This window comes from Neofelis nebulosa, chromosome 2 (assembly GCF_028018385.1).
Source record: "Neofelis nebulosa isolate mNeoNeb1 chromosome 2, mNeoNeb1.pri, whole genome shotgun sequence".
NCBI lineage: Eukaryota > Metazoa > Chordata > Mammalia > Carnivora > Felidae > Neofelis > Neofelis nebulosa.
In genome coordinates this window covers 18,391,950-18,418,497 of record NC_080783.1, presented here as the reverse complement: position 1 = coordinate 18,418,497, position 26,548 = coordinate 18,391,950, and the positions used below count along the sequence as shown (strand labels likewise).

At 55.9% G+C, this 26,548-nt stretch overlaps 2 protein-coding genes across 14 annotated transcripts in view; both read left to right on the top strand.

The window, feature by feature from the left end:
- Positions 1–274: 274 nt before the first annotated feature.
- On the top strand, positions 275–7,648 carry DES (desmin). Its single transcript, XM_058703980.1, has 9 exons — positions 275–958; positions 1,986–2,046; positions 2,166–2,261; positions 2,413–2,574; positions 2,753–2,878; positions 3,295–3,515; positions 5,063–5,106; positions 6,547–6,629; positions 6,845–7,648. Exons 1-9 carry the CDS (start codon positions 375–377, stop codon positions 6,884–6,886), a joined length of 1,419 nt encoding a protein of 472 aa, XP_058559963.1. The 5' UTR covers positions 275–374; the 3' UTR covers positions 6,887–7,648.
- A 6,097-nt stretch (positions 7,649–13,745) lies between these two features.
- Positions 13,746–26,548, top strand: part of SPEG (striated muscle enriched protein kinase) — a 56,805-nt gene continuing 44,002 nt past the window's right edge. The window contains exons 1-5 of one of the 13 annotated variants that reach the window (XM_058703910.1): positions 20,391–21,134; positions 22,182–22,224; positions 23,138–23,167; positions 23,754–23,843; positions 23,927–24,263. In XM_058703910.1, coding sequence (XP_058559893.1) covers positions 21,102–21,134; positions 22,182–22,224; positions 23,138–23,167; positions 23,754–23,843; positions 23,927–24,263 — 533 coding nt within the window. In that variant the 5' untranslated portion in view covers positions 20,391–21,101. The other 12 variants (XM_058703934.1, XM_058703924.1, XM_058703962.1 and 9 more) reach the window with 12 other exon arrangements.

Here is a 26,548-nt window from a genome sequence, read left to right as displayed (position 1 = left end):
GAAAGAGGCCTGTCAAGGGGTTCTGGACATGCTTGCTGCCCCCGGTGAAGGGGTTGGCAGGCCTGCCCATCTTCTGCCCTCCTAGGTCCTCCAGCCTGCCCCACACCTCTTGCGGGCCCCTTCCCACCAGCTGAGGGTGCGCAGGCCTCCTGCGGGGGAGCCGGCCTCCCCGCCCCCACGCCAGCGGCCGCCCTTCCTGGCAGGACAGCGGGATCCTGCAGCTGTCAGGGGAGGGGCGGCGGGGGCTGATGTCAGGAGGGATACAAATAGTGCGGACGGCTAAGGGGCCCTATCTCCCCTCGACGCATCCACTCTCCGGCCGGCCGCCGCCCGCCGCCTCCTCCGTGCCGCCCAGCCTCGCCCGCGCCGTCACCATGAGCCAGGCCTACTCGTCCAGCCAGCTCACGTCCTCCTACCACCGCAGGTTCGGTGGGGCCTCGGGCTTCCCGCTCGGCTCCCCGCTGAGCTCGCCGGTGTTCCCGCGCGGGAGCTTCGGCACCAAGGGCTCCTCGAGCTCGGTGACGTCCCGCGTGTACCAGGTGTCGCGCACGTCGGGCGGGGCCGGGGGCCTGGGGTCGCTGCGGGCCAGCCGGCTGGGGACGGCCCGCGTGCCCTCCTCCTCCTCCTACGGCGCGGGCGAGCTGCTGGACTTCTCGCTGGCCGACGCCGTGAACCAGGAGTTCCTGACCACGCGCACCAACGAGAAGGTGGAGCTGCAGGAACTCAACGACCGCTTCGCCAACTACATCGAGAAGGTGCGCTTCCTGGAGCAGCAGAACGCGGCGCTCGCCGCCGAGGTGAACCGGCTCAAGGGCCGCGAGCCGACCCGGGTGGCCGAGATCTACGAGGAGGAGCTGCGGGAGCTGCGGCGCCAGGTGGAGGTGCTCACCAACCAGCGCGCCCGCGTCGACGTCGAGCGCGACAATTTGCTGGACGACCTGCAGCGGCTCAAGGCCAAGTGAGGTCCCGGCGCTCCCGGAACCCCTTCTCCATGGGCTGGGCGCGGGAGGCGAGGCCTGGGGGCTGGGGCGCAGCCGTCAGCACCTGCCTGCCCCCAGGGCGCTAGGGACTCCTCTCCTCCCCACTCCGGGGAGAGAGCCATCTACGGTGTCCTCTGAGGAGAGATGGACCGCAGGTCTCTCCCTCGTGCTCTCACTCTGCAAAGGAGGAGTTTTCTTGGGGACCTCCTGGGGGTGCAAGTGGGAGACCAGGGCCCTGAGGACAGCCTCCTTAAGAGCATCTTAAGATGCTGGGGTGGTGTTGACGGGGGACAGGCAGAGGAGTGGAGGGAGGAGGTCGGGGTTCAGTCAGAGGGAGAGGAGAGGTTGATAGGAGACAAGGAGGATGGGGCCGGCTGGGACAGGCAGGGGCTGGGGAATACAAGTGGTAGCTCTCAGCCCATCTGTAAGGGGGCCCAGGGGAAGTGGGTAGACAGCAGATCTTGGTCCTTGTCCCTAGCTGAGGCTGTGCCATTTCACAGAGGGAATGGATAAGCTAGAGGAAAAGGGGGGGAGGAGCTAGCTGCAGCCCCCAGAAAACTTGGAGGACTTGGTGGTGGGCTTCATCAGGCTTCCCATCTGAACAGGGAACAAGAACAGAGCAAGTGTTGGTAGGTCCTGCTCCTGACAGCTTAAGTGAGCAGAATCACTGTCCTGCCACTGGGACACAGACAATAATTGAGTGCCTACATGGGCCAGGCTGGGGCTGGGAACCAGGAACATAGCAGTGGATAAAATAGACACAGTTCCTAATCCCAGGGAGGTCACAATCTGGTGGGGACATAGACTTCCGGGGTGTGGCTCTGGGGAAGAAGTTGGACCACTTCCTGTCCCCTCCCTGGGTGGGCGGGGCCTCTTGTCTCTACCCTCTAGCCAGGCCTCCTGACACTGTGGGAGCCCCACTCCCTGGGCAGCCCCCGCTCAGGCATCTCCACTGCCAGTTTTATCCCCACCGACTGTCACTTCCTGTCTGTCTGTTCTGGCCAGGCTGCAAGAGGAGATTCAGTTGAAAGAAGAAGCAGAGAACAATTTGGCTGCCTTCCGAGCGGTGAGCCCTCTTTGGTCCCCCAGTGGAGCCTTACCCTTCTCACCCCATGTGACCCCTGGTCTCCCTCTGCCCTGCCTGGGTTATCAGTGACCCTGTCCCTCTTGCTTGATCACTCCCAGGACGTGGATGCCGCTACTCTAGCTCGAATTGACCTGGAGCGCAGGATTGAATCTCTCAACGAGGAAATTGCGTTCCTTAAGAAAGTGCATGAGGAGGTATGCCCTCGGCCTTCATCTTCAGGGTCTTTAGACCCTGGTGAGGGCAGCTGGAAGGGATGGGGGGCAGTGCAAGGCTCTGGGAACGGGGCTGTGAGGGTGCTGTGTGGGTGGGTCTTGGTAATGACTGAAACCCAGCTGCACCCTGCAGGAGATCCGAGAGCTACAGGCCCAACTTCAGGAACAACAAGTACAGGTAGAGATGGACATGTCCAAGCCAGACCTCACTGCTGCCCTCAGGGACATCCGGGCTCAGTATGAGACCATTGCAGCTAAGAACATCTCAGAAGCTGAGGAATGGTACAAGTCAAAGGTGGGTAACCTGGCCCAGGTGCCCTGGCTCCTCTGTCCCCCTCCATCCCTGTTTAGAGATGCTTCCTCTGCTCTATCCATGGGGAGGAGGGTGAGCCAGGTCTCCGTGCTCCCTTGTCCCTTGCCGTCCCTCCTTTTCTCATGCATCCTCCTTTTCTCATGCCCCTCCCTACCCTTAGGTGTCCGACCTGACCCAGGCAGCCAACAAGAATAACGATGCACTGCGCCAGGCCAAGCAGGAGATGATGGAGTACCGACACCAGATCCAGTCCTACACCTGCGAAATCGATGCCCTCAAGGGCACTGTGAGTCCCTGCCCACCTTGCCCAGCCTGATCCTTCAGGCCTACAGCTCACACTCTCCCTCTGTGACCTTGGTTCCTTCCCATCACATACCCTCTCTGGGCCTCTGTCTCTTTATATCTACCACAGGGATGAAAACAGATGGGTGGATTCTCAGTTGGACTCTCAGGAATTATGGGGCTCCTAGGTGGGGGTGGAGAGGGTGAACATTGATGCTTCCTTTTATCACTTCTGTTCTCTGGGTTTCTACATAAGACTTCACTTGAGTTCAGGGTCCCCTAGCTCAGAAGGTTTTCCAACTCCTGGACCTGACCATCTGGGGTTGCCTCCTAGCTCTGAGGCTGTGTCTCTCCCCATCCCGGGTCACTAGTGCCCACCCCTCCATGCCTGTTCTTGACCGGGGTGTCCCTCTCCTGCAGAACGATTCCCTAATGAGGCAGATGCGGGAGCTGGAAGACCGCTTTGCTAGTGAGGCCAGTGGCTACCAGGACAACATTGCACGTCTGGAAGAAGAGATCAGGCACCTCAAGGATGAGATGGCCCGCCACCTGCGCGAGTACCAGGACCTGCTCAATGTCAAGATGGCCCTAGATGTGGAGATCGCCACCTACCGGAAGCTGCTGGAGGGCGAGGAAAGCCGGTGAGAGGCGAGGCCGGGGCTGGTGGTGGGGTTCTGGGGAGTGCTGAGGCGCCCATTCCTGCCCTGGGAGGGGGGCTCAGGATCACCTTAGCAAGATCTGGAAATAATTTTGTACACGAGGCCACCACACCACTAATTGTGGAGAATTAACTAAGGCCACCTGGGTAAAGGTGATTTAATTAATAGCTTTTATAAAAAGAGAAACATAAGTATTCCCTCATCCACCTTCAGAATTAAGAACCAGCAGCATAAAACCATGTTCAGCAACGAGTAATAAAATATTACTGCCAGTCAAGGGGGAGTTGAAAGCAGAGTAGGGGATGATGAGGAAGGTAAAGGAGGGGGCAATAGAGACAAGTAGAGAGCCTTGGACACAGGCTAAGAAGGAGAGTGCAAGACTCGTGCACTGAGGGTGTATAAGTGAACACACACACACACACATGCACACATGCACATACACATGCTCGGAGGATAAGACAGCATGACATGCTCAGAGCAACTTAACCTCTAGATACCGAAAATGACATGCGACTAGAAGGCAATGTGAGGGAAATTTCTGGGGTGATGGAAATGCCATACATCTTTCTTAAATGTTTGTTTATTTATTCATTTTTGAGAGAGAGAGAGAGAGGGGGAGAGAGGGCATACGTGGGAGAGGGGCAGAGAGGGCAGGAGAGAGAGAACCCCGAGTGGGCTCACAGAGCTCGATGTCATGAACCATGAGATCGTGACCTGAGCTGAAATGACGAGTTGGGTGCTTAACCGACTGAGCCACCCAGGCGCCCTAGAAATGCTGTATATCTTGATTTAGACTGGTAGTTACATGGATGTAGACATTGATCAAAACTTGCTGACTTGTATACTAAGCAACTGTGCATTTCCCTGCATGTAAACCTAACCTCAATTTAAAACAGGTCAATTGCTCAAAAAAAAAAAAAAATGACACCTATTGATACTCATAAGAATGATAATATCTAAGGTTTTAAAAAATCAGCAGACATGTTTAGATAGACTGCACATAGAGAGATTTCAGATTTCATAGAATTACATGTACATATATTGACCTTTTAAGGTGGCTCAAGTTGCATTCTCAATGTTGCATTCTCCCAGCACTAGGCATAAATGGGGATGGCATTTACGCTGGCACTTGCCCTCCCATGGGTGGGCTGGAGGTTCCCAGCCTGGCTGGAGGGTGGGCATACATGATGGATGTTGCCCACAGCTGCTATCGATACACCCTGCAGTACCTGAAGAAGGAAATCCTGGTGAACTGGAAAGGGCAGTGGGGTTGGGAGTACTGATGTGAGGCCAGCAAGTCAGGGATGGAATGAGTGATCCTTCCAGAAGGAACAGTTCCTGGGATAGCTGCAGTTGACCTTTGACCCCATGCCCTTAGTAGCGTGAAGGTGGGAGTGTTAAGGTCAATGGGACAGGGACAGCTGACAATGGTGTTTAGAGGGGGCCTGGGCAAGCTTTGGTGGGGGGGCGGGTCACAGGGAGAGATGGAGGGCCCTAACCCTTTGGGGGCTTGGTCTCTCCCCTTTCAGGATCAACATCCCCATCCAGACCTTCTCTGCTCTCAACTTCCGAGGTGAGTGCCTGTTGGTCAGTGGATGCTGGGTGGCAGGGGCAGGCGTCCGGCATGGGCACTGCCCGAGGCCAGCCAGGAAGGGAAGATGGAGCCATGGGGACAGGGCTGGGGTCTGGGAAAGAGAAAGGGGGCTGCTGCAGGTGGGTGAGGGAAGTTAGGGAGAGGCACCGTCTGACAGCAAGATGTTCCCAATATACCCAAACTCTGAAGGTACCAGGGGTGTCCTTGGGGGTCTGGCAGCAGAAGCATCTAGAACCATACACCCTGGGCTACAAGGCACCCACCAGCCAGTGTCTGTTTGGCAAATTGCCAAGCATCCCCTACCACTCCCACTCCCACCCCCAGCTCCTTGTTGAACACCTCCAGTTTGCTGGAGCAAGATGTTGGATGCATGTTTTAAAAAAATGGAGCCAAACCTTAGCAAAGCCAAACAATTAAAAGAACGAGCTCCTAGGGCATTCTGCCATTCTGACATTAGTAATATGCAGATCGAGTGGCTTTCCAGCCCCAGAGAGCAGAAAAACACGCTATAATGATACATTAGGAAAGCAAGTCGGAGTCCTTGGCAGGATCGCCTTTCCTAGATCAAACCTTTTATATCTTCGACGTTCATTTCCATCGGGAAAAATACATGCCGTGCCCCACCGAGTTACAACGTTCATCACAGGCTGGTTGCTCGCTAAGGAGATTCATGAACACCAAACTCAGAATACTCAGGACCTAAATTTGACCTGCCCTGTAAAACTCAGAACCTCTTTTTTCAGTTGGTAGTTTATGCAGACACCCGAGTGTAAGCCTTGCAACTGAAACTGCTTAATGCTTTTTCAAACCAATGGTTCTGTGGCCATGACAGTGCAAGTATCATTGTTCCTGTTTCACAGTGAAGACACTGGGGCGTAGAGGGGCAAGTGACTGGCCACCAGCACGATGAATCAGTAGCTGACTTCTCTGTCTGTCTGTCTTTCATTAAGACACAGTTTACTCATCTGGAGTCTGAAAGGGGGCTGGGTGCCATGAGGTCCTCCAAAAGAGTGTCTTGACGCTGGGGTTGGGGTTCTTTCCGGGTACAAATTCATGCAGGGCTGTGTTGGAGCCCAGTGGTAGAGAGGGAGCAAAGAGGTGTGTGAAGAATGGGAATGTTGGGTGGTCTGGGGCCTCAGGGGTCCCCCACCCTTCTAAATCAGCCCATAGCTGGAGCACATCTGTTGGCTTCTGAGCCCTTCCCGGCCATGGGATTGGCCCCAGTGTCTGCAGAGCCCGCTGCTGGATGCTGGGCTCAAGGACAGGTTATGAAGTCTTGCTGAAGAAGTAACAGGCCCATCTTGAAGGGGGAGGAGACTTCTGGGCTCCATCCCATGGAACCAGGGATGAACTTCTAGTCCCTGGAGTGGCCCAGGCCTGGACTTGGTCAGGCTGATTATGTGGTTGGATCTATTACAGAAACAAGCCCTGAGCAAAGGGGTTCTGAGGTCCATACCAAGAAGACAGTGATGATCAAGACCATCGAGACCCGGGATGGGGAGGTGAGCCATCTGCCTGGTCCCCTTACCCTTGGAGGGGGGGCTATGGGGTGTGTCTGAGAGGCTGTCAGCCAGGTGCCTTCCACCAACTGTGCTGGTTCAAGCCTCTACCTGGAAGGAGAGGGGGTCCTGCTGCCCTGGAGTTGGGGGGCAACCCAGGATTGGGGCTCCATTCTCCTGCCAACACTGGTTTGCACTGGGCTTCTCTTCTTCCCCAGGTCGTCAGTGAGGCCACACAGCAGCAACATGAGGTGCTCTAAAGCCAGAGACCCCTCTGCCATCAGAGACCATCCTCGCCCCTGTCCTCACTGCCTCCTGAAGCCAGCCTCCTTCCATCCCAGGTCACCACACCCAGCCACAGTGCTCCCCTCACAGCCTCTGACCCCTGCTCACCGACCACTGCTCATGGCCCCTACAGGGGACATGGCTCACCCCTGCCCAGGCACAGGCAGCCCCAGCTGTGTGAGTCCTGGATGTTGGAGATGAGTGAGCCTGGTTCCTGGCTGCCCTCAGGGTGTGCTGGGCAGGGCCAGGATGGAGCCAAGGCAGAGCAGTGTCCCTGCCCCTCCTACCTCTGTGACCTCAGGCTCTAGCCTCTGGCTTTGGAGAGGGCTCCAGAGCAGGGTGTTGAGACCCCATGTGATCAGGATGGAACCTATGGACGTGCCTACTCCCTACTCCCTAGCCTGGGTCAGAGAGAAAGGGCAGCCTCCTCAACACGCCGGGCAGGTGACTGGGAGACTAGCCCCTGTGGGAATGGGGGCTTGAAACTGACCCCATGGCCCCTTCCTTTCCCACAGTGGGCTTAGAAAGCAGGGGCTGCAAGAGGGAACCCCCGAAGGTGCCAGATGTGGGAGCAGGAGATTCAGAAAGAGAGAGGGTGGGCGAGATGCTGGAGAGGAGAGGAGAGGAGAGAGGCAGAGAGCGGTCTCAGGCAGGGGGAGGGGTGCCCCCCTCCATGCCTGCCCCTCCCCTGCAGCAGGGGCTCTGAACAGAAACAATAAAAAGGAAGCACAAGCCTAGCATGTCCTGGCTGTGTTGACTGCCTGGTTGCCTCTGGGGGCCCCCAGGGCCCTGTCGCACGCCCCTTGAGATGGATTGTGCGCTGCCCTCCTGCCCAGTCAGACTGTCCCCCAGGGCCTGTCACCCCTACTGTTCCCAGAACTTCCCAGCCTTGCTGTGTGCATGTAGTGAGTGGTGGAGGGGGGTTGGGCAGGAGACTTTTTAAAGGGACCCTTGAATACCTCCTGTTAGGCCCCAATTCCTGAGCTGCTGCCTTTGGGCCCCCTACCCCACTTCGAGATGATCAGGGCCCCAGGGACACCACCTGCTGCTCTTTCTGAAGGACACAGATTGGCCCTGAAGTAGAACTCCCCTATTCCCTTCCCCAAAGAAGTTCACAGCCTCCTCCCATTAAACCTGCCTGAGCACCTTCGATGAACAAGGGCTGATTCAGGAACAAAAACAATGTTAAGAAAAATGGAAAGCTTTATCTTGTTCTTGGAGAAGAAGTCTCAACATTCTAAAGATGTCAATTCATCCTACATTAATCTATAATTTCAATGCAATGCGATCTCAGTGAAAATACCAAAGGGAAATTTGGGGACAATTTGGTAAGCATAGGAGAGGGGCATGTAGGACATATGAAAAAGCATTAGGAAGTCCTAGAATAAAATATTAACACAGATGTGTTAAAGGTTTCTGTGGGAGACTATATAGGCTTAGGGGTCATTGGGCAGCCATTGGGGCAGGAGTGAAGCCTGTCTCTTTTTACTCCTTCCAAAAAATTCCAGATGGACCTAAGATTTAGGAAGCCTGATGGATCCGTATAGGCCTCAACCTTCAAGTTAGTCCTCACAGATTTAAGAGATTATTCTTTATAAGAGAGGAGAAGAGAGTAGAGATCACAAATGTGGTCAACTCAGGCACAGTCTGTAAGGAAAAAAAAAAAAAAACTAATAGGGTTTTAGTCTTAAGGTCTCTAGGCTGACGCTCCTAACTGGCTTTTGCTAGAAACTTCCAGAGCCTTTCTGGTGTCTCTATCATTCTTCTTCTCCTTGGATGCCACCCTCCCTCATGAGTTGCCCCTTCCCTCTGGGTTGTGTAGCCCCTCCCTATAAGAAGGCTCCATTCTCTGTCTTTGCCCTGGGAGCACCGTGGGCACACCCAGGTCCCCACCCTCTGTCACTGGCAACTCATGGTCATTTCTTTCCCCCCAGTGATCTAGTGGGATGAACCCTGCGGGCCCCAGAACTACCCCAATCAACCCGTAGTGAAATTCCAAATGAAATCAGGAGTAGCGTTTACAGTGTCCCCTTCCTGGGATACAGGAGGAGGGACAGGTGAGGGGCTTCTCATCCCTGAGCCTGGTGGGGGCCCTGGAGTCTGAATTAGTTTCTCTGTGAGAGACATGCTTGGGTGAGGCTAGGCTCAGGTGGATAAGAGGTAGTGTGTGTATCTGTGAGTGATTTCAGGAGCCTCTCAGCAATTTCTTCTTTCCCCTAAATGAGTATGTTCACTCATCTACCCCACAAAGGCTAAAGGGACACGTAGGTCAGGGGAGGTCTTAGAGGCATCCCTACCCTCCAAAAAAAGGGTAGGTGTAGACTAGCCACTAAAGTGGAGAGAGTCTAGGCATCTTCGACTCTCATAGTCAGACCCCAAGTCCCTGAGGCAGTGACCCCCACAATACAGGAGTCCCCTCCCCAGCCTCGCCCCAACACCTTGGTGAGCGGTCGTCAAGCTCTGCTTGAATATCTCTGGTGTCAGAGAACATACTACCTGCATGGTGACCCCTTCTAGCTGGGATAGCTCTGCAAGTCAGAAAGTCCTCCTCCTTGGCACACTTCTGTCTCCGGTAACTACTACCCACTTGTCCTCAGAGAAGAGAGAAGTCCAGACCCACCCTGTGTCCCCAGCAGGGAAGCATTCTCTGATCAGAGCCTTCCTGGGCCTAGAAGTCCTCTGGTTCAGGGCGCCTGCCTGGCTCAGTCGGGAGATCGTCTGACTCTTGATCTTGGGGTTGTGAGTTCGAGTCTCACGTTGGGTGTAGAGATTACTTAAAAATAAAATCTTTAAAAACAGCAAAAAACCTAAATAGAAATCCTCTGGTTCTAAGTCCTCTGCTTTGCCTATCTCTTTGGGAGGTGGACAGTGATACAGGGACTCTAGGGCAGGGGACACAGATGTGGTGCTCCCAAAGAATGGACAAAATGAGCCAAAAAAAAAGATCTGGGTTCCATGTGGTCATATATATGCACCCCAACACCTCCATGGCAAAAACTCTCCCTTTTCCTTGGGACACTCTGGTATCTTCTCCTGTAAGACTCTGAACATCATGAAATAAGAGAGCCCATGGAGGGCTGACTAGCTTCACATTAGACCCAGGGGACCTGTTCTAGACCAACTCAGACGCCACCTGAGGGGTGAGGTAGGAAGGACTATAAAGACAAATATGTCCCTGGGCCAGGAACTGAGGGCTCAGCGGACACTGTCCTGCCCTCTCTGTCCATTCTGACTACCCTCCTCCTCCCCCTGCCCCTGAGACAGCACCTTCTACCCAATTACGCCTCCCTCTCCCTCCTCTCACCTGGTGGCCCAGGACACTTACGCAAATACATCAATGGCCTCTGGTCCAGCACCTGAATGTCAGCTAACCAAGGTTGGGGGGGGGGGTGGTTCATCATTTTACTCACCACTGTTCCCCTGGTGCCTGGGAGAGTGCTTGCTTGCTCCATAGAAGGTGTTCGTTAAATATTTAAGTACTTGTTGAATGAATACCCACCGAGCACTTTTATTTACGTTTCTCTAAATTAAATATTTACTGGGAAGGCTGATGGCCCCCACTTCGTTCAGTGATCCAACCAACATTTATTGACCTTTTGCTGTGTGCCAGGCACACGGTGCATCCTTATGTTCCAGAGGAAACCCCCCACGGCCCAGAGAGGTGGGGTGAACTGGCAAGGTCACACAGCATCTCCACGGCACAGGAGGACCAGGCTCCAGGCTCCTTGGCCTCCGGAGTCCAGATCTCTTTCCATGACACCATAGGCTTGTGATCGCAAGGCAGGCAGACTGGCAGCACACACCCAGCCCGGCGCCAGGCCGCAGAGCACTATGGGGCCCATTCTGAGGGACAGATGAGCGCCTTGTAGCCAGCTGCGCCGGGTGGTGGGCCTGGCCAGAACCTGCTGGCTTCTGACCGGCACGGCTAGTACGGGCTCCTCCAGGAGAGGGCACCAGTGACTCACATGGGCCTGTGCCCTCCCTACGGGGCCCACACACCCCTGAGCACACATCAGTGAATGGCCCCCCTTATGGACCTTCTGCCAGGAGATACACAAGCCATGTTCCAGGCCCTGCGCCAGGCCCTGTTAAATAGTTAATATTCATTTTAATATTTAATATAATAATTTAAAGCCATCACAACAACCTAAGTCAGATCATGTAATTCCTCAGCTCAAAATCCTCCGAAATGACTTCCCGTTTTCACTAAGAATAAAAGTGCCATGGCCTATGAGATGCTTGCTGTCTGGCCCCTGCTACCCAACTGACCTCATGTCCCTCTACCCTCCCTACCACTCCCTCCAGCCCCACTGGCCCCTGGCTCTGCTTGGAGCCTACCAGGCACGCTCCCCCCTCTGCCAGAAGCAGTCCTCTCCAGATATCCACACCTTTTGTTCCCTCACTCCTTTAAGATTGGCTCAATTATTCCCAGTGAGCCTCCAACCACCCTATTCGAAAGTTCAAGCCCCACCACGCTCCCATCTCCCTTGCCCTGCTCCATTTCCCCCGCAGGGCAGGAATCCTTGCCTTTTTTGTCCACTGCTATATCCCTACTGCCTACGACAGTGCCAAGCACAGAATAGGAACTCAAGAATGTTTGTTGAATGAACGAATAAATCCTCAGTTGGGCTACCCCATTTTATAGATGAAGAAACTGAACCTCTATGACATTAAGCGACTTACTCAAGACCACACAGTTCATTTATTCAACCAACTGACCAACCAACCAACCACCCAGTCAACATTTACAGACCACCTAACTGCATGCTTTCTGAGCGAGTTGTTGAGGTCTAGTGCTAGGTGGCTTTGGATTACTGGGTTTTGTTCTTTTTTTTTTTTTTAATGTTTATTTTTGAGAGAGAGAGAGGGAGAGAGCACTCCAGATGGGGAGCAGCAGAGAGAGAGAGGGAGGCTCCAGGCTCTGAGCCGGCAGCACAGAGCCCAACGCAGGGCTCGAACTACGAACCGTGAGATCATGACCTGAGCCGAAGTGGGATGCTTAACCGACTGAGCCAGCCAGGCGCCCCTCTAGTTCTTTGTTCTTGATGTTCTGTCTGCTTGTGAAGCCTCCTGCCCCGCCCGCCGCCACTTTTATCTTTTTAGAATTACATTCATGTTTAATACTTCATTATCAATGGCTTCCAGGGATCGGCGGAGGGGATGTGGTTGCGCACAAAAGGGATATTCAGGCAAATATTTAAGGTGATGTTCTGTATGGTCCTGAGGTAGAGAATGCACAATTCTGTGCTTTCGTCAAAACCCAAAGAACTGAACAGCACAAAGAGTAAGCTCTAATGCATGCAAACAACAAAGAAATTTCATTCCTCAAGGCTCTTAATCCCTGTGGACATAATTCAGTGCTTAAATTGTCTCTTCTGTACCCTCTGCATTCACATGCACAAGCACACTTCGACTTTGGTCTTCCCGAGTGAGGGTGGGGGGTGAGGTGACATTGAGAGTAACTTTCTGCATCTCAGAATGACTCAGGGCTCCTCCTCGGGTTCCTCTCTGCCCTCCCAGGCTTCACTCCTCGAGGCTCAAGTTCAGGCCTGGGTCTGTCACCTGAACTTTTGTTTAACTTTTTATTTCGAGATAACTGTAGATTCACATGAGATTCTAAGAAACAATACAGAAAGATACTTCACTTGGCGATCCCCAATGGCTCCGTGTTGCATAACTATAGTACAATGTCACAACCAGGAAATTGCCACCCACTTTCTTGACATTTTACCAGTGTTCCATGCACTCATTAGTGTGTGTGTGTGTGTGTGTGTGTGCGCACGCAATTTTATCACATATGTAGATTCATGTGGCTACCACCAGTCAGCGTATGAACTGTTCTGTTGCATAAGTCTCACTTGAACTTTTAAGACCAGTAATGTCCCATCTTGATGTTTGTCAAAGTGCAACCCTTAGATGCATCTGAGTCACCTGGGCCACTTGTTAAATGTGCAGATTCCTGGACCCTCCCAGCACCCCCGATGCACCTTGGTCTCTGGGGGTGGGGACTGAGAGTCTGTACTTTCAACAGGTGCCATACTTTGAGAACCACGCTGTAACTGACCTCCAGCTCTCCCATCAACTCCGACTCACCCTGAGCACCATGGCTGCCAAGAGGGATCCTTCTAAAACACAGCTCTGACCATGTTATCCTGCTGTGTAACTCCCTGTAGCAGCGCCCCGCTGCCATCAGGATACAGACCTTGCAAGCAAAACCTCCACTCACCCCACCCCACTGCAGTTCAATGTCTCCAAACTCCTCTGACTCTTAGAACATGTCATCTACTTTCAGCTTGCTCTAATTTAGGTCATGCTGTTCCCTCTGCCTGGAACGTCCTTCCACCCTTCTCTGCCTGTTGCAACCCCTATTCAACTACCCATTTTTAACAGATGAGGATTTAGGGGTTGAGAGAGCTTCAGTACCACCCCGCAAGTTAGGGCAGGACCAGCTGGGAGCCTGAATCCACTGACTCCCTGTTCCTGGGCTTACTATTCACCAGGCTGGCATGGAGGCTGGGGGTGGCCACTGGTCCTTCTTCCTGGCTGTCTACTCACCTCCGCTGCGGCCTGCTTCCCCATCTGCCTCTTAGACATGTCATTCAGGACCTCCTCTCCCTCTCCCCCAGCTGGGAATCAGCAGCACCAGGGGAGGGTGGAAGGAAGGGCAATGTGATGAGCCCAGGGGTAATCCGACTCCAGACTCCTGAGTGGGCCGGGGGCGGTGCACCATGAGGGATGGGGCCTGGAACCAGTCCTCAGGGCCCCCATTTAAGCCGGTGTTGGAGATAGGGGCTCCTGGAGAGAGGGAAGGGGCAGTCTGGAGTCCAAGTCCCCTCCTCTGCTGCCCCCTCCCTCCACTGCTCCCTCGCAACCCGAGCCGGGGGGCCTAAAAATAGCCCCCGAGGCGCAACCGGCCGGCCGCCCTGGTGACCTTCTGGGTAACACAGGCCGAAGGCGGGCGGGCGGCAGGAAGGCAGGGCGCCGGCCCCCCAGGACTCGTCTCCCAGGGCACCATCCCCCGGGTGCCCCCCGTGGCCGTCCGGTTCCAGCGTTCCCCCAAGCCCAGCTCGCAGAGGCCATGCAGAAAGCCCGGGGCACGCGAGGCGGGGACGCGGGCATGAGGGCACCCCCCAGCCCCGGGGTGCCCCCGAAGCGAGCCAAGGTGGGGGCCGGCGGAGGGGCGGCGGCCGGGGCGCCGGTCTTCCTGCGGCCCCTGAAGGACGCGGCGGTGTTGGCGGGCAGCGACGTGCGGCTGCGGGTGGCGGTGAGCGGGACGCCCCAGCCCAGCCTCAGCTGGTTCCGGGACGGGCAGCCCCTGCCCCCACAGGCCCCTGAGCCCAGCTGCCTGTGGCTGCGGAGCTGCGGGGCGCAGGACGCCGGCGTGTACAGCTGCAGGGCCCAGAACGAGCGGGGCCAGGCCTCCTGTGAGGCTGTCCTCACGGTGCTGGAGGTCGGAGGTAATGGGGAGGCGGGGGTGCCTGGTGGGGAGGGGTGCTCGGAGCTGGACAAGGACTGCCAGGCCACGTGGGGAGGTCCCGGTGCATCCAGGTCTCTTCCCAGGTGCTCGGGCTTCTTAGCTGCGCTGACCCAGAAGTGCCCATAAGAGGAAAGTGTGTGCTGGGGGAAAACGGGTGTCAGAGTAGAGAGGCTTCCCCCACAGGAAGGTCAGAGGTCAAGGGTCAGCATTTGGTAAGCAAAACCTGAGCCCCACTCAGGCCTCTCTGGGACTTCCATAGTGAAAGCCCTCCTAGTTGCCAGTAAAGAGAGTCCTCCTGGGGAAAAATCCTCTTCATCAGCTCAGATAACTTAGACTTGGGACCCCTGACAGGTGTGCACATGTCTGAAAGAGGGGCGGGCTCCCCAGGTCCCACTGCGATGTGAAGGGATAGGTCAGAGCTCCTCACAGTCCGTTGCTGGGGAGGGTTGGTGTCATGGGCACCAGGCTAGTTAGAAGAAGCCAGTGGGTAGACAATTATGAACAGAGTGCAGAGCATCAGAGAGTGAAGCTAGGTCTGGGGGCTCCCTGGTGTGCAGGGAGGAGGGTGCTTGAGAATCCACGTGCAAGGGTGTGCACGTGCATGTGCGTGTGTACCTATGCGGGCCGTGGAGGGGTCTGGTGGCACAAGCAGTTGAGGGATGGGGGTTTGTGGAATTGGGATGGAAAGACAATCGGCCATGTATGTCTACCTGAGGTTCAGAGGGCATGGAAAGAGGATGCTCAGGCCTGTGCTTGGGCCCCTGCCCATGTGGGGGTAGAGTGCCAGGCTCATGTGTGAAGGGACAGATGTCGATCTGAGGCAGAAGGGAGGGGACCGAGATTGGGCCTGGTCCTCAGGGTCCTGCTGGGGCTGGTGTGGGGGCCAGGCCAGGGCGGACTCTCCCAGGGTCAGTGTCTGGGTTTCCTTAACTTTCTCAGCCCCTAAGCCAGCCAGTTCTTCTCTGCAGACAGAACCAGAATCCTGGGGAAGTAGGCTGGAGTTGGGGAGATGGCAAAGAGCGTGGGGATCACTGATCACTGAGTGTGTCCCAGGCATCTTCAACAGGGAATTCTCATTCCAGCTGGGTGGTGTTGTGTAGGGGTGCACCCTTGGGTAGACACAAGGAGGAGGCACAAGGATGGGGGACCTCGGTAGCTGACTCTGAGTTACAGCGTGTCGGAAGATGGAGCAGGGGCTCAACCTCCCTCTGTCAGCATCCCCCCTCTCTCCTGCGTGCCACCCTGCTCACCCCCACAGTCTTCAACAACTGGTTCCTCGGACTTCCTGTGGCCAAGCCTGGGACGGAGAGGGTCAAGGCTGTCTTCTCTTGATTAGCCTTGTACTTGGCCAGGCGCAGGAGTCAGGGAAGAAGACCCATCCTGGTAGTGCTCTGAACTGGGGGAGGATCGGAGTCCTTGGGGATCTGGTCCCCTTGGGGCAAAGGGGACCGAAAACAGAACATAAACCGAAGTGCATGATAGATAGGTTGGTGAGAATACAGTCTGGGGGAGAGAGATTTTAGGGAGGGGAAAGGAAGCACTGAGGAGTGCCATATTTGTTTCAAGTTGAAATGACCACAGAGAACAGTAGCTCCAAATACTTCCTTTTGTAGGCGAGGACACTGTAGTCCAGAGTGGAGAAAGATCTGCCAGAAAAATATTGCTAGTTATGGCCACCCCAGAATTAAGAGCCCATTCCTCCTGGTTTCCACCTTGGGGGCTTTTTACCACTCAAGGAGTTCTGGAGGTAGGAGAGAGAAAGAGAAAGGGAGGGCAGCTGTCCATTGTATGGGGAGTAGCCCAGACCTTCTCTTTCAGAGGAGAGCCTTCTAGCCTGCTCTGGTTCCTCAAAGTGGGGAGAATGACAGGGTGCTAGAGCCCTCCTGCAAGATGTGTTTCCTCAGTCCCTCTGTAAACTGGGTAGCATGGTTGTCAGGGCTGAATGCTGGCGGGGCGTATCTAGATAGAGGCCAAGAGGATGGTCTCCAGGCTGCGCTGGTGGAACAGCACGTTTGAGAGGCGTGGGGTAGGAAAGGACCCTAGGTGCCCCGGGGACTGGACTTGGGGCCTTTTGACAGTTATGTTAAAACAGAAAGAGGAGTGGGCTGCAGCAAGTCATAAGTCGCATTTGAGAGCTTTTTCCTACGGGCAAAATCTCTACCCCAAGACCAGTCTTATTATTTATTTATTTGTTTGTTTGTGAGAGAGAGGCAGAGGGAGAGAGAGAGAATCTTAAGCCAGCTCCCTGCTCAGCACGGAGCTCCATGCAGGGCTCGACCTCACAACCCTGAGATCGTGACCTGAGCCGAAATCAAGAGTCAGATCCTCAACCTACTGAGCCACCCAGGCGCCCCTACCCCAAGACCAGTCTTATAATTATTATCAGTAGGTAATAATTCTTGGTAGTAATCTGTAATGTTATGACGAGCTCCACAGTACTGCGTGGCAGATGACACATTATCATATCTGTTGATATATAATTGAAGTCCCATAGCAATCCTGGGGGAGCTGGTGGAGAGGATTAAATGTCATGTCTTATACAGATAGAAGGTGGCTCAGCTGGATTTTGGTGGGGGGGATCTGATTCGCCGCAAAGAACTAGGTGCTTAACTACTACGCCCCTTTCACATGATTTGGGGGAGGGCAGGGCTTTGCTTGGTGGTGGTGGGGGACTGACTGCATGAGTCTGGCTTCCTCCTCCTCCTATTGCCCAGTCCCCTCCACCCCACACCCGCCCCTCGCCCCCACTGCCAGTCCCTGCAGTTACAGGTCTTGGTCAGAGGCAGCTGGGCCAGCAGCTCAGCATTGCTCAGACTTACTCATGGAAAACTTTTCTTGGTGGGGATCGACAGCAGGAGGACTTCAGGGTTCTCGAGGAAGCCAAGCCAGGACCTGGCTGCAGAAGAGGGAGGCAGTTTCCTGGCTGGGATTGCTGTCTGGCTCCGGAAGACAGGGTGATGCTAAGGCTCCTGGCACTCCTCCTGAGATGTTAGCTCAAGGATGGAGGCATATTGGCATGGCTTGGGGAGACTGAGGCCTTAAGAAGACAAGTGGGCCACAGGCTGGAGAGTTTGCAGGATGGGACACAAGAGAGTGGGGTTTGGGGTGTAGAAATGAGGAAAGACTAGGAATAGTGAACATGGCAGACATGTAGGCTACCTGTAGAATCCTTAGCATGTGTACAGAACCCTCTATCATTCCATTATTTAATCTTCTAAGCCTAGATTACTGTTGTGATGGTTACACATACAAGAAAACTGGTGTTCCAAGAGGGAATTGACTCAAGGTCACATGCCTAAAAGAGGTGTCAGAGCCAGATCTGAAAGCCAGGTCTTTGGGTTCAGGTCCACGTTGCCTGTCCTCAGGAAGAGAAGCATGGGAAGACTAAAGGCAAGGATCTATCATCATTAACCATCCTTCTCCCAACCATATCCCCAAAGCCAACTTCTGGCCCGTAGCTGGTCCAAGATAGGTGGGGGCATTCTCTTTCATGACTGGGTTGTGGAGCGATGTGCAAATCAAGTGACCAGAACAAGCATCACCCTCAAAGCTTGGGACATGTGTGGTTGGAGGTGGAGGCTTAAAGGGCAAGGGGTAAGGAGGACAAGGCACAGCCGAGAGAAGGGGCAAGCTGACAGTGCTTACCCTGTTAGTTGCGTGTTGTGTAGCTGGAGTCTGGAAGACTCTGGTTTCAATCAGAAGGGCCAAAGGTCAACAGAGAGGAGTGGGCCATGCTGGAGACTTGAGAGCATGGAGAGGAGAGGTTAGAGACGGGGAGAGAGGGCTTGTTCAGCAAGGAAAAGGTGGGAATACACCAGAACCTGTGTTGAGGAATATTCTGCAGTTCTCTTTTTCACCAGGAATTCGGAGTGTCTGGATGAAAAGCCAGGAGGAGACTAGTATGGAGTTGAGAATGGGTGGGGAGAGTGTCGCCATCCATTCATGCCCAGGCCTCATCAGGTAGGGGAGGAGGAGCCAGAGTGGCAGCAGTAAGGAGCCCTGGGATAAAAGAGAGACAGGAGCAGAGAAGCCCCAAAGGAGCCAAAGCCCATGCAGGAGAACTTTCCTGAAGCCAGGGAAGGCTCTCCTGGGAAGATCCTGAGTGGAACTTGAAATGGCCATTCCTCCAGCTATTTCTTAGGAAAGGGTCTGGGTCTGGACAGAGGAGGGAGGAGGGCTCAGTGAATGAGCTGTTCCAGGAAGATTTACCATCCCTATCCCCACCATCCCCAGCTCTGCCCTCCCCTCTCATTTTACCGAGTGTCTACTGTGGGCCAGGCACTGTTTCAGGTGCTTGGGCTACATGAGAGGAGGGGAAACCCCCAAGTTCCTGTCCTAGAGATTACAATCTAGTGAGGGGAGACAGACAATATGCAATCAACACAATAAATAAGTAAAAATATTATGGTATGTCCGAAATGCAGAGCAGGGTAAGCAAAAGGAGGGAAGGGGGAAACTGGACCTTCCAGGAAGGAAAGAGAAGAGGCAAGGAGGAGGGGAGTGGGTGCATCTGGCTCTGAGGAGGGTCCGTGTGAGAGATCGGGCATGGCATGATGAGTTGGGCTTTCTTTGGAAGGGGAAATGCTAGCAGTGTGGGAACTGGAAGTCTGGGTTTGGGGAAATGACAAAGGGGCACACCTGTCCAGCCATGGAGGGAAAAATGGGGCAATCTAGGGCCAGCTGGGGGTGGCCCACCCTGCAAGCCTATCGCAGGCCAGCCCTGTGGGGGTGAGCAGTGCAGACCCAGAACAGGAACACAGAATCCCACAGGCCTGTCCTCGGCCCAGCTGTCCCGTCACTCACGCCCGCTGCCCATTGGTTATTTTTGCTATGGAATGTGCCAGCCCCTCGGATTCTCCTGGCGAACAGGGGCTCAAGTTACCCCCTCTCCTCACTCAGCTTCCCCATCTGTGAGTGGGTGTGTTTGGGGGTGGGCAGGGAAAGCGCCTGTGGGTGTCCAGGGTCCTCTGACTGGAACCGATATGGACGCACACGTGTATGCTCTGAGTATACATCCCCATGCACATACCTGTACATGCGACATTTGCCTTTGGGGTTCTGGGAAACAGGACCACCTGTGTGCACCCAGAATGTACAAGACATGACTTTAAACTTAAAAAGAAAAAGGTCCATAAATTCAAATAACTTCAGAAGCCCAGTAGAAATTGATAACAGAGAGGTATTGTCGTCAGGGGCTGAACTTGAAGGTCCATGCCCCACCTAAAATAGAGTGCAGGCTAAACAAAACTCATCAGTTGGCTGCGTATTTATTTTGGACCCCTGTTTTAAAGAAACAAAGTTAGGGAACATACTGACTTATTAGCATGTGAGGCTTTATTGCATAGTGGTCAATAACTCGGTCACAGTGCTTGGGTTAGAATCCTGACTCCCCCAGTGATTGGCTGTGTGACCTTGGGCAAATAACCTCTCTCTGCCTCAGTCCTGCCTCTCATTGTAAAGCTTAAATGAATTGATTCATGTAAAAGTGCTTAGCACAATGCTCAGTACATACTAAGCATGCAGTAATTGTTAATGAAGATGACTTTGTAGTCACAGCTCAGAAACCAGGAATGGCACTACTTGTGTATGCTGGGGTGGGGATTTGGATCTAGAGGACAGGGTGACACAGAACCTGTATGGCTTTGGCTAAGTGATAGGACTTCTCTGAGCCTTAGTCACTTGTCAGTTAAATGGAGCCTGTTAATGTCCATAAGGGGTTGTTGTCAATGAGGTAACATTTATAAAGTGCCTGGCACTTAGTGAATGCTTAAGAAACTTAGTTATAATGATTGCTGGGTGGGGGGAAGGAAGGGTTGAGTTTTGTGTAGGCAGAGTGTGTGTGGTTCTGAATGGGAGAGGGACAAAGGAAGTCTGGGAGTACACTCACCTATGAATGAGAAAATGGGTCCTATTTGTGAATAATAGTATCTCTGGGCACCTTAGCTGGTGTGTGTGTGTGTGTGTGTGTGTGTGTGTGTGTGTGTGTATGCACCACTGGGGTAGGGACAGAGTACCTACCATCAAGAAACTCTAGGGCCCTCTCTGGCTCTCCTGAGGAGCCAGAGGGTTTTTAGTCTCGGTCCATGGCAGCACGGAGCCCCCACCCACCAGGACTTTTACCCCGTGTGTGACCTAGACGCCCCCGCCCGGCGCTGTGGCCCTGCGGCGTGTTCCCGCGGTGACGAGTTCGGTACTGCCTGGCACAGTGGAGTGTGCGCATGTTTGTGGAGTGAGCGAGTCGAGATGCGGCTGACCTTCCAGAGCGGCCCCGCGGGACGCGAGTGGGGGTGGCGTGGAGACCGCGTTGGGCTGCCAATGAGAGGGTGGCCCGAACTCTCATAGGGGCCACTGCACCCCATTCTGTGCCTCAGTTTCCCCATGTGCCCAGGGCCCGGGAGGCAGGTGCGGGGCGGGGGTGACCGGAGGCAGGTGAGCGCCGCCCCGGAGGTCGCAGGGGAGCAGGCCTGGGAAGGGGCGCCAGGTGGGGTGCAGGCTGGCGGGGGAGGGGCGGGCTCTGGACGCCGCCGCCGCCGCCGCCGCGGCTGCCGCCGCCGCCTTCCCCCCGCCCGGGCTCCAGCGGCCCCGCGGCTCCTTCCGCCACCGGCGCCGGCTCCCGCCCGCTCCCCCGCTCGCCCCCGGCCCCGCCTCCGACTCCGCCCCGCCCCCGCCCGTCCCCTCCTCGCCCGGCCGCCGGCGCGGCCCCCTCCCCCGCCATGAAGAAGCTGTGGGTGAAGAAGCGTTTCCAGGTGAGGGCTCCGGGGGCGGGCGGCGCCGGGAGGGGGCGGGCAGGGCTGGGCGCCCCAAGGGAGGGCGGGTCACCGCGGCCGGGTCCCGGGGGAGGGGGCGCCGGGGCCGCGCCCGCCCCACCCAGCGGCCCAGGGCCGCGGCCGGGCGCGCTGTGGGGGGCTCCCCAGACTGCGTGCCGCGCGCGCCGGCCCCTCCCCGTGCCGAAGGGCAGACCCCCAGTTGCCCGCAATCCCCGCGACCCCCCGGGAAGGCCCCCGCCGCAGTTCGGCGTGGAGCACCCACTGGCTTCTTTGCCACCCCGTCCCCTCTCGCCTCGGTCCAACCCCGGCCCCCCGCCCCGGCTTTCCCCAGCCCCCCCACTCTGGAGCCTTCCATCTTCCCGAGCTCCTGGAAGCAACGCACAGGGATCCGCGCCGAGCGCAATAAATTCCCTAAGCCCTGCCCTGTTCTCCGCGTACCCGGGCCTCCTTCCTGCATTCGTGAGGCTCCGGCCCTTGGGGGACCTTGCCTTCTGCTCCCCCATCACCCTCCCCGCCCGCTTGACACCTATTTCAAGTATCTGTCCTCACCCACCTACCCCCCCCCCCAAGCAGGAATCTGTGCCCTCGTCCCTCCATCTCCCAGTCATCCAAGCACCCCACCCCCCACCCCCCCTCTATTCCTTCACGTCAGTCAGCTTCCTATTTTATCCCCTAGTTTCTATCTCGGGGGGTGTCGCTCAGGTCTCCAGTCCTGTGAGCCTCTGTCAGAGTCCCAGCATTTGACCCACAGCTTTGCTGTCCTCTCTCTCCTTCCTCCTCTGCTCCTCCCCAGAGCCAAGCTGGGTAGCCAGCCTGGAGCTCCTGCTGGGAGGGCTGAAAGGCAGGGAAGAGTGGAAACATTCCCTACTGGGGAAGCTGGCTGCCCTATGTCTCTGTGCATTAACCCCCCGCCCCACCCCAGCCCCTGGAACGAGTTTCTGTTTAATATAGAGGTTTCGTTGGGAAGTAAGGGACATCAGGAGTGAGCCTTCCCCTCAACAATTCATTCTGGCTTTTCTCTTTCAGAAAACCGGCCACTCCCGCCGGGCCTTTGGCCGACTCACCCATGGTGCGTGGACCATGGGCTCCTTGCTCTAGCCCATGCCCACTCCTTTTCTTGGTCCACGTCCCTTCATGAGGCACCCAGGCCCGGAAGACAGCCCATGAGATGTGGGATCCCCCAGTACACATCCATACCCACTCAAGGAGGTGCCCCGTACCCTCTGAGAGAGAACCTAACAATGGCGGGGGAGGGGGGGACTCACTAGCACACCCCAACATGGGCCTGGGCTCAGGGTTCTCCATCTGTGGGGCCAAGTGGTGATGAGCTCACTGCCATGCTTTGACAACCAGCACGTGGCTGCTGCTTGTCATAGCACTCATAGAGAAACTGAGGCACAGAACCTGATAGAACCTGGGAAAGTTAAAAATATGCCCAGGAAACTTTGCTTCTCACCTAACCACTGGGCATTGTTGAGGACCACTCAGAAGTAGAAGAGAGGGATCAGGAAGAGGGTAGCTGTCACATCATGATGCAGGACAGGTGGGGAGATTGGTTTGCAAGGAAGGGTCAAAGCACAGTGCAAGTATTTTAAGGAGAGTGGGCCTAACCCCTAATGGGGGGCCTGGGTCTGTGACTGGGCTCAACACAAGCAGATGTATGTGTGTACATGTGTGTGCGTGGCCAGTGGCAGCACCAGTGAGAGTGCCAAGGGTACAGACTTGCTGGGGTAGTTGGAATAACCAGTCTAAACAGGTGTGCTCCCCAGCTGGGCACAGTGGGAGCCTGTAGGCAGTCAGGATGAGAGATGCTTTGCCCATTCCAGGTGCCTCCCTCCCCCTCCCCCATCCCCACAGGGCATTTCTGGGCACTGGGTACCCTCATGCCCCCTCTGTCCTGCCTACCCACCACGCCCTGCACCACAAACGCTCTGATAACAGTCTGTCCATGTCTCTCTCCTGCTGCTCCTATGGAAGCGAAGTTTTCCGCTCCTGCAGAAAGCAAAGTTACGGTAGGAAACTGGCTCCTGCCCTAGCCCTCCACTCCCCTCTCCCTGCCCGGTCCTGGCCTCTCCTCACCCTGCCTCAGCTGCACCCTGATGTGTTCCGGCTGGCTTGGGGTGGAGGACAGGCTGGCCCTGCGGTTGGTCAAGTGCCTTGACAGTACGACTCTGAGGTGACTCCCCTTTGTTCCTGGAGTATTGGAACCCACACTTTAGAGCCTTGGAACCTAGGATCTTGTTATTTGGGGGCTGCACAGGAACCGAAACTATCACTGACCAGGGAGGAGGGGGAGGGCTGAGACCCTGGTAATCCATTAAGTGGCTGGGAGGGGGGATGGTAGGTGGCTTTGAGAGCACTACCCGGGAGGCAGGGGTGAGTAGCTAGGGGCGCAGAGGTGAAGCCACGGGACTGGCCTGAGCAGCCCAGGAAGGGCAGGGGGACGTGGGGGAGCAAAAGAGGGGAGAAGATAGGTGTGGAAGCCGTGCTGGTGGTAAGATGGAGCCTGCTGGGTGGGGGGGAGGCGGGAGGAGACACAGGGAAGAGTTGGAGTCAGAGGGAGGAGGGCCCTGCCCACACAGACCCCTTCTTCTCCAGACTCGGAGACGGGCGAGGATGACATCAGCGATGTGCAGGGGACCCAGCGCCTGGAGCTTCGGGATGACGGGGACTTCAGCACCCCCACGGGTGAGCTATCTGGGCTGCTCTAAGAGCAGGCAGGCGGGCTTCCTACAAGAGGTGCCCGGGCTTCACCGTGCTCCTTTCTGTAGGGGGCTCCGACACCCTGGTGGGCACCTCCCTGGACACACCCCCGACCTCCGTGACAGGCACCTCAGAGGAGCAAGTGAGCTGGTGGGGCAGCGGGCAGACGGTCTTGGAGCAGGAAGCGGGCAGCAGGGGTGGCACCCGCCGCCTCCCGGGCAGCCCAAGGCAAGCACAGGCAACCGGGGCCGGGCCACGGCACCTGGGGGTGGAGCCGCTGGTACGGGCGTCTCGAGCTAATCTGGTGGGCGCAAGCTGGGGGTCAGAGGATAGCCTTTCGGTGGCCAGTGACCTGTATGGCAGCGCATTCAGTCTATACAGAGGACGGGCGCTCTCGATTCACGTGTAAGTAATGGCCTCACCCAGGCCTGCACTGTTCCACCTCACCATGCTGTCCTGCACTGCCCCTCACCACCCCGTCAGCCTTCATCCCCACCTCCCCTGCACCATCCATCCCTCTGTGCACTTCTCCACCGCCCCTGCTTCCACCCTGGCCCCAGCTACCTACTCTGTCCTCCCACACTTTCCGTCTCCCTCCTGTGCCGTCACCACCCACAGCCTCCTGTTCCCACCAGCCCTGGCTTCCCCCTGCCATCGCCATGGTCTCGTGGACCCCTCTGTCCCTTCCTCGTCCCCTCCAAGATCTCCACTTTCCCAGGGGCCCTCTCTCACCTCGCCCATTCAGGCTCCAGTTGTCCCCCAGATTCCCCCCCCCCCACCCCAGGGCCCCCTCCGTGCCTGCTGTCTCAGCAGCTGCTGCCTTTTCTTCTCTCTGCACATTCCTGTTCCCATGTGGGCCTTTTTCTGGGAGGAACGGAACCTTTCCGCAAGGCAGCTCCCGAGAGAGCAGGAGAGCCAGGGAGCAAGAGCGCAGCCGGGAGAGAGAAGAGAGTGAGGTGGTCAGGGAGTCGATGGGGCCAGGGGCCTGGGAAGGCAGGAGGATGTGGGGTGTGTGGGAGGCAGGGGTGGGCAGGGAGGGATGGAGTCAGGGGGCTGGGGTGGAGGTAGAGGGCTGAGTGATGGAGGCTAGGAGCATGTGATGACCTGGTGGGAAATGCCTGTGGGGGGGGGGGGCGTGGGAGGGATGAAGGTTGTCGTGGCAGGGGGTGGCAAGGAGCGGAGGTGTTTGGAGTGAGGCATTGGAACCATTTTTAGAGATTTGGGGGCTGGCAGATAGAGGAGGGAGTGCTATAGTAGAAGAGGGGAGTGGCTGATGGTAGAGGTATTGGGGGACATTTGGGGAGCTGAGAGGGGCCTAACTTGTGATGGGTATGAGTGTGTGGGGGAGGGACCATCATGGAGGAGGATGAAGGAGGCTGGTGGAGGGAGGCTGTTTTGAAGGTGGTTGGAATGGCTAGCAGTAGGCAGGGGAGAGGTCTGGGGTAGGGGAGGCTCCCTTGCTTTATCTGGTTGGCATTAACCAGGCACTCCTGGGCCCTGGACTCGCTTTTTCCTTCCCTGCCTTCCTTTGCCAGGCCTCAGCCTAAGCCTGGAGTTGCTATGGCAACTTCAGAGGAACCCATTTCCTTAGCGGTGTCTGTGGTACAGAGGCTGGCCTGGAGCTCAGAACTGCCAGCAAGAGGCCTCCTCTGCTGTCCCCGTTTTCTTTCCAACGCCTTACCCAGTTCCCAGAGGCCATTCATCAGGGACTCTGCTCTCTGCTGTCCCTTCCCCATAGTAAACTCTGCCTCCCTGCAGGTGGCTGGCTGAGATTCTGTTCCCTCAGGACACTGTGGATTGCTCTTCCACCCATCATCCTCCCCTCCCCCCCCCCCCCACCTTGCAGTCAGAGGTGGGGTCTGCAGTGTGGGTGGCTGACCCAGGTAGGCTGAAACATCCGTACACTCAGGCACCTGCTAGAACTTCTGCTTGTGGCTGGTACCCTATTTTTCCTCCCTTCTGTGCCCTCAGAATCCTAGACATTTGCAGGGAATAAGGGCTCAGGAGTCAGACCACCTGGGTTTCAGTCCTGATACCAGCCATTTCCTAGCTGTGTGACCTTGGTAAGGCACTTTTCCTCTTTAAGCCTCAATTTGTTCATCTGTAAATGGAAGCAGTAACGCTTCCTATCTCGGAGGATTGTTGTAAGGATTAAGCAGCTCAGTGCACCTTAAGCATATTTAGTCCACGCTTTGGCACACACTGAGTACTCAATGAGCCATTTTCTAAGTTTTTAGTAAGCTCTCTCCAGTGAGTCAGGTATGATGTTAATATCTCCGATTCCTTTCCTTGCCAATCCTTCTGTTTGATGTGTTCCCCAAGAATCCAGGTAGGGGAAACTGAGGCCCAGCTCTTGGGCATCAAAAGCTCTGTGGGTGAGAGGGGTACTCTGAGCTGACCAGCGTATTCCCTCTTTCTCTTCTCCCACACTCCCCTCTTCAGGCCCACGCAGTAGTTATTTCTGAGCTGAGTTATTTCAGAGCATACCCCTTTGGGGAGCTTCTGTGCTGGGTGGGAGGAAGGTGGCGGAGGTGGGTGAGGGGGTTCAAAGGATTCAAGGTAATTTTCCCAGAGGCAGGAGGAAGTCAAAGGCCTGTAATGGGGGCAGATTGATCAAAGAGAATGGGAACCTGGGTATTCTAGTCTCCCACCCCAGGGACTTCAGCTGCCACCTGCTGCGTTGTGTCAGC

Coding starts and splice junctions, on each gene's coding strand:
- DES (XM_058703980.1), top strand. CDS start 375: ATGAGCCAGGCCTACTCGTCCAGCCAGCTCACGTCCTCCTACCACCGC. Junction 959..1,985: donor CTGCAGCGGCTCAAGGCCAA/GTGAGGTCCCGG, acceptor TGTTCTGGCCAG/GCTGCAAGAGGAGATTCAGT. Junction 5,107..6,546: donor CTCTGCTCTCAACTTCCGAG/GTGAGTGCCTGT, acceptor GATCTATTACAG/AAACAAGCCCTGAGCAAAGG.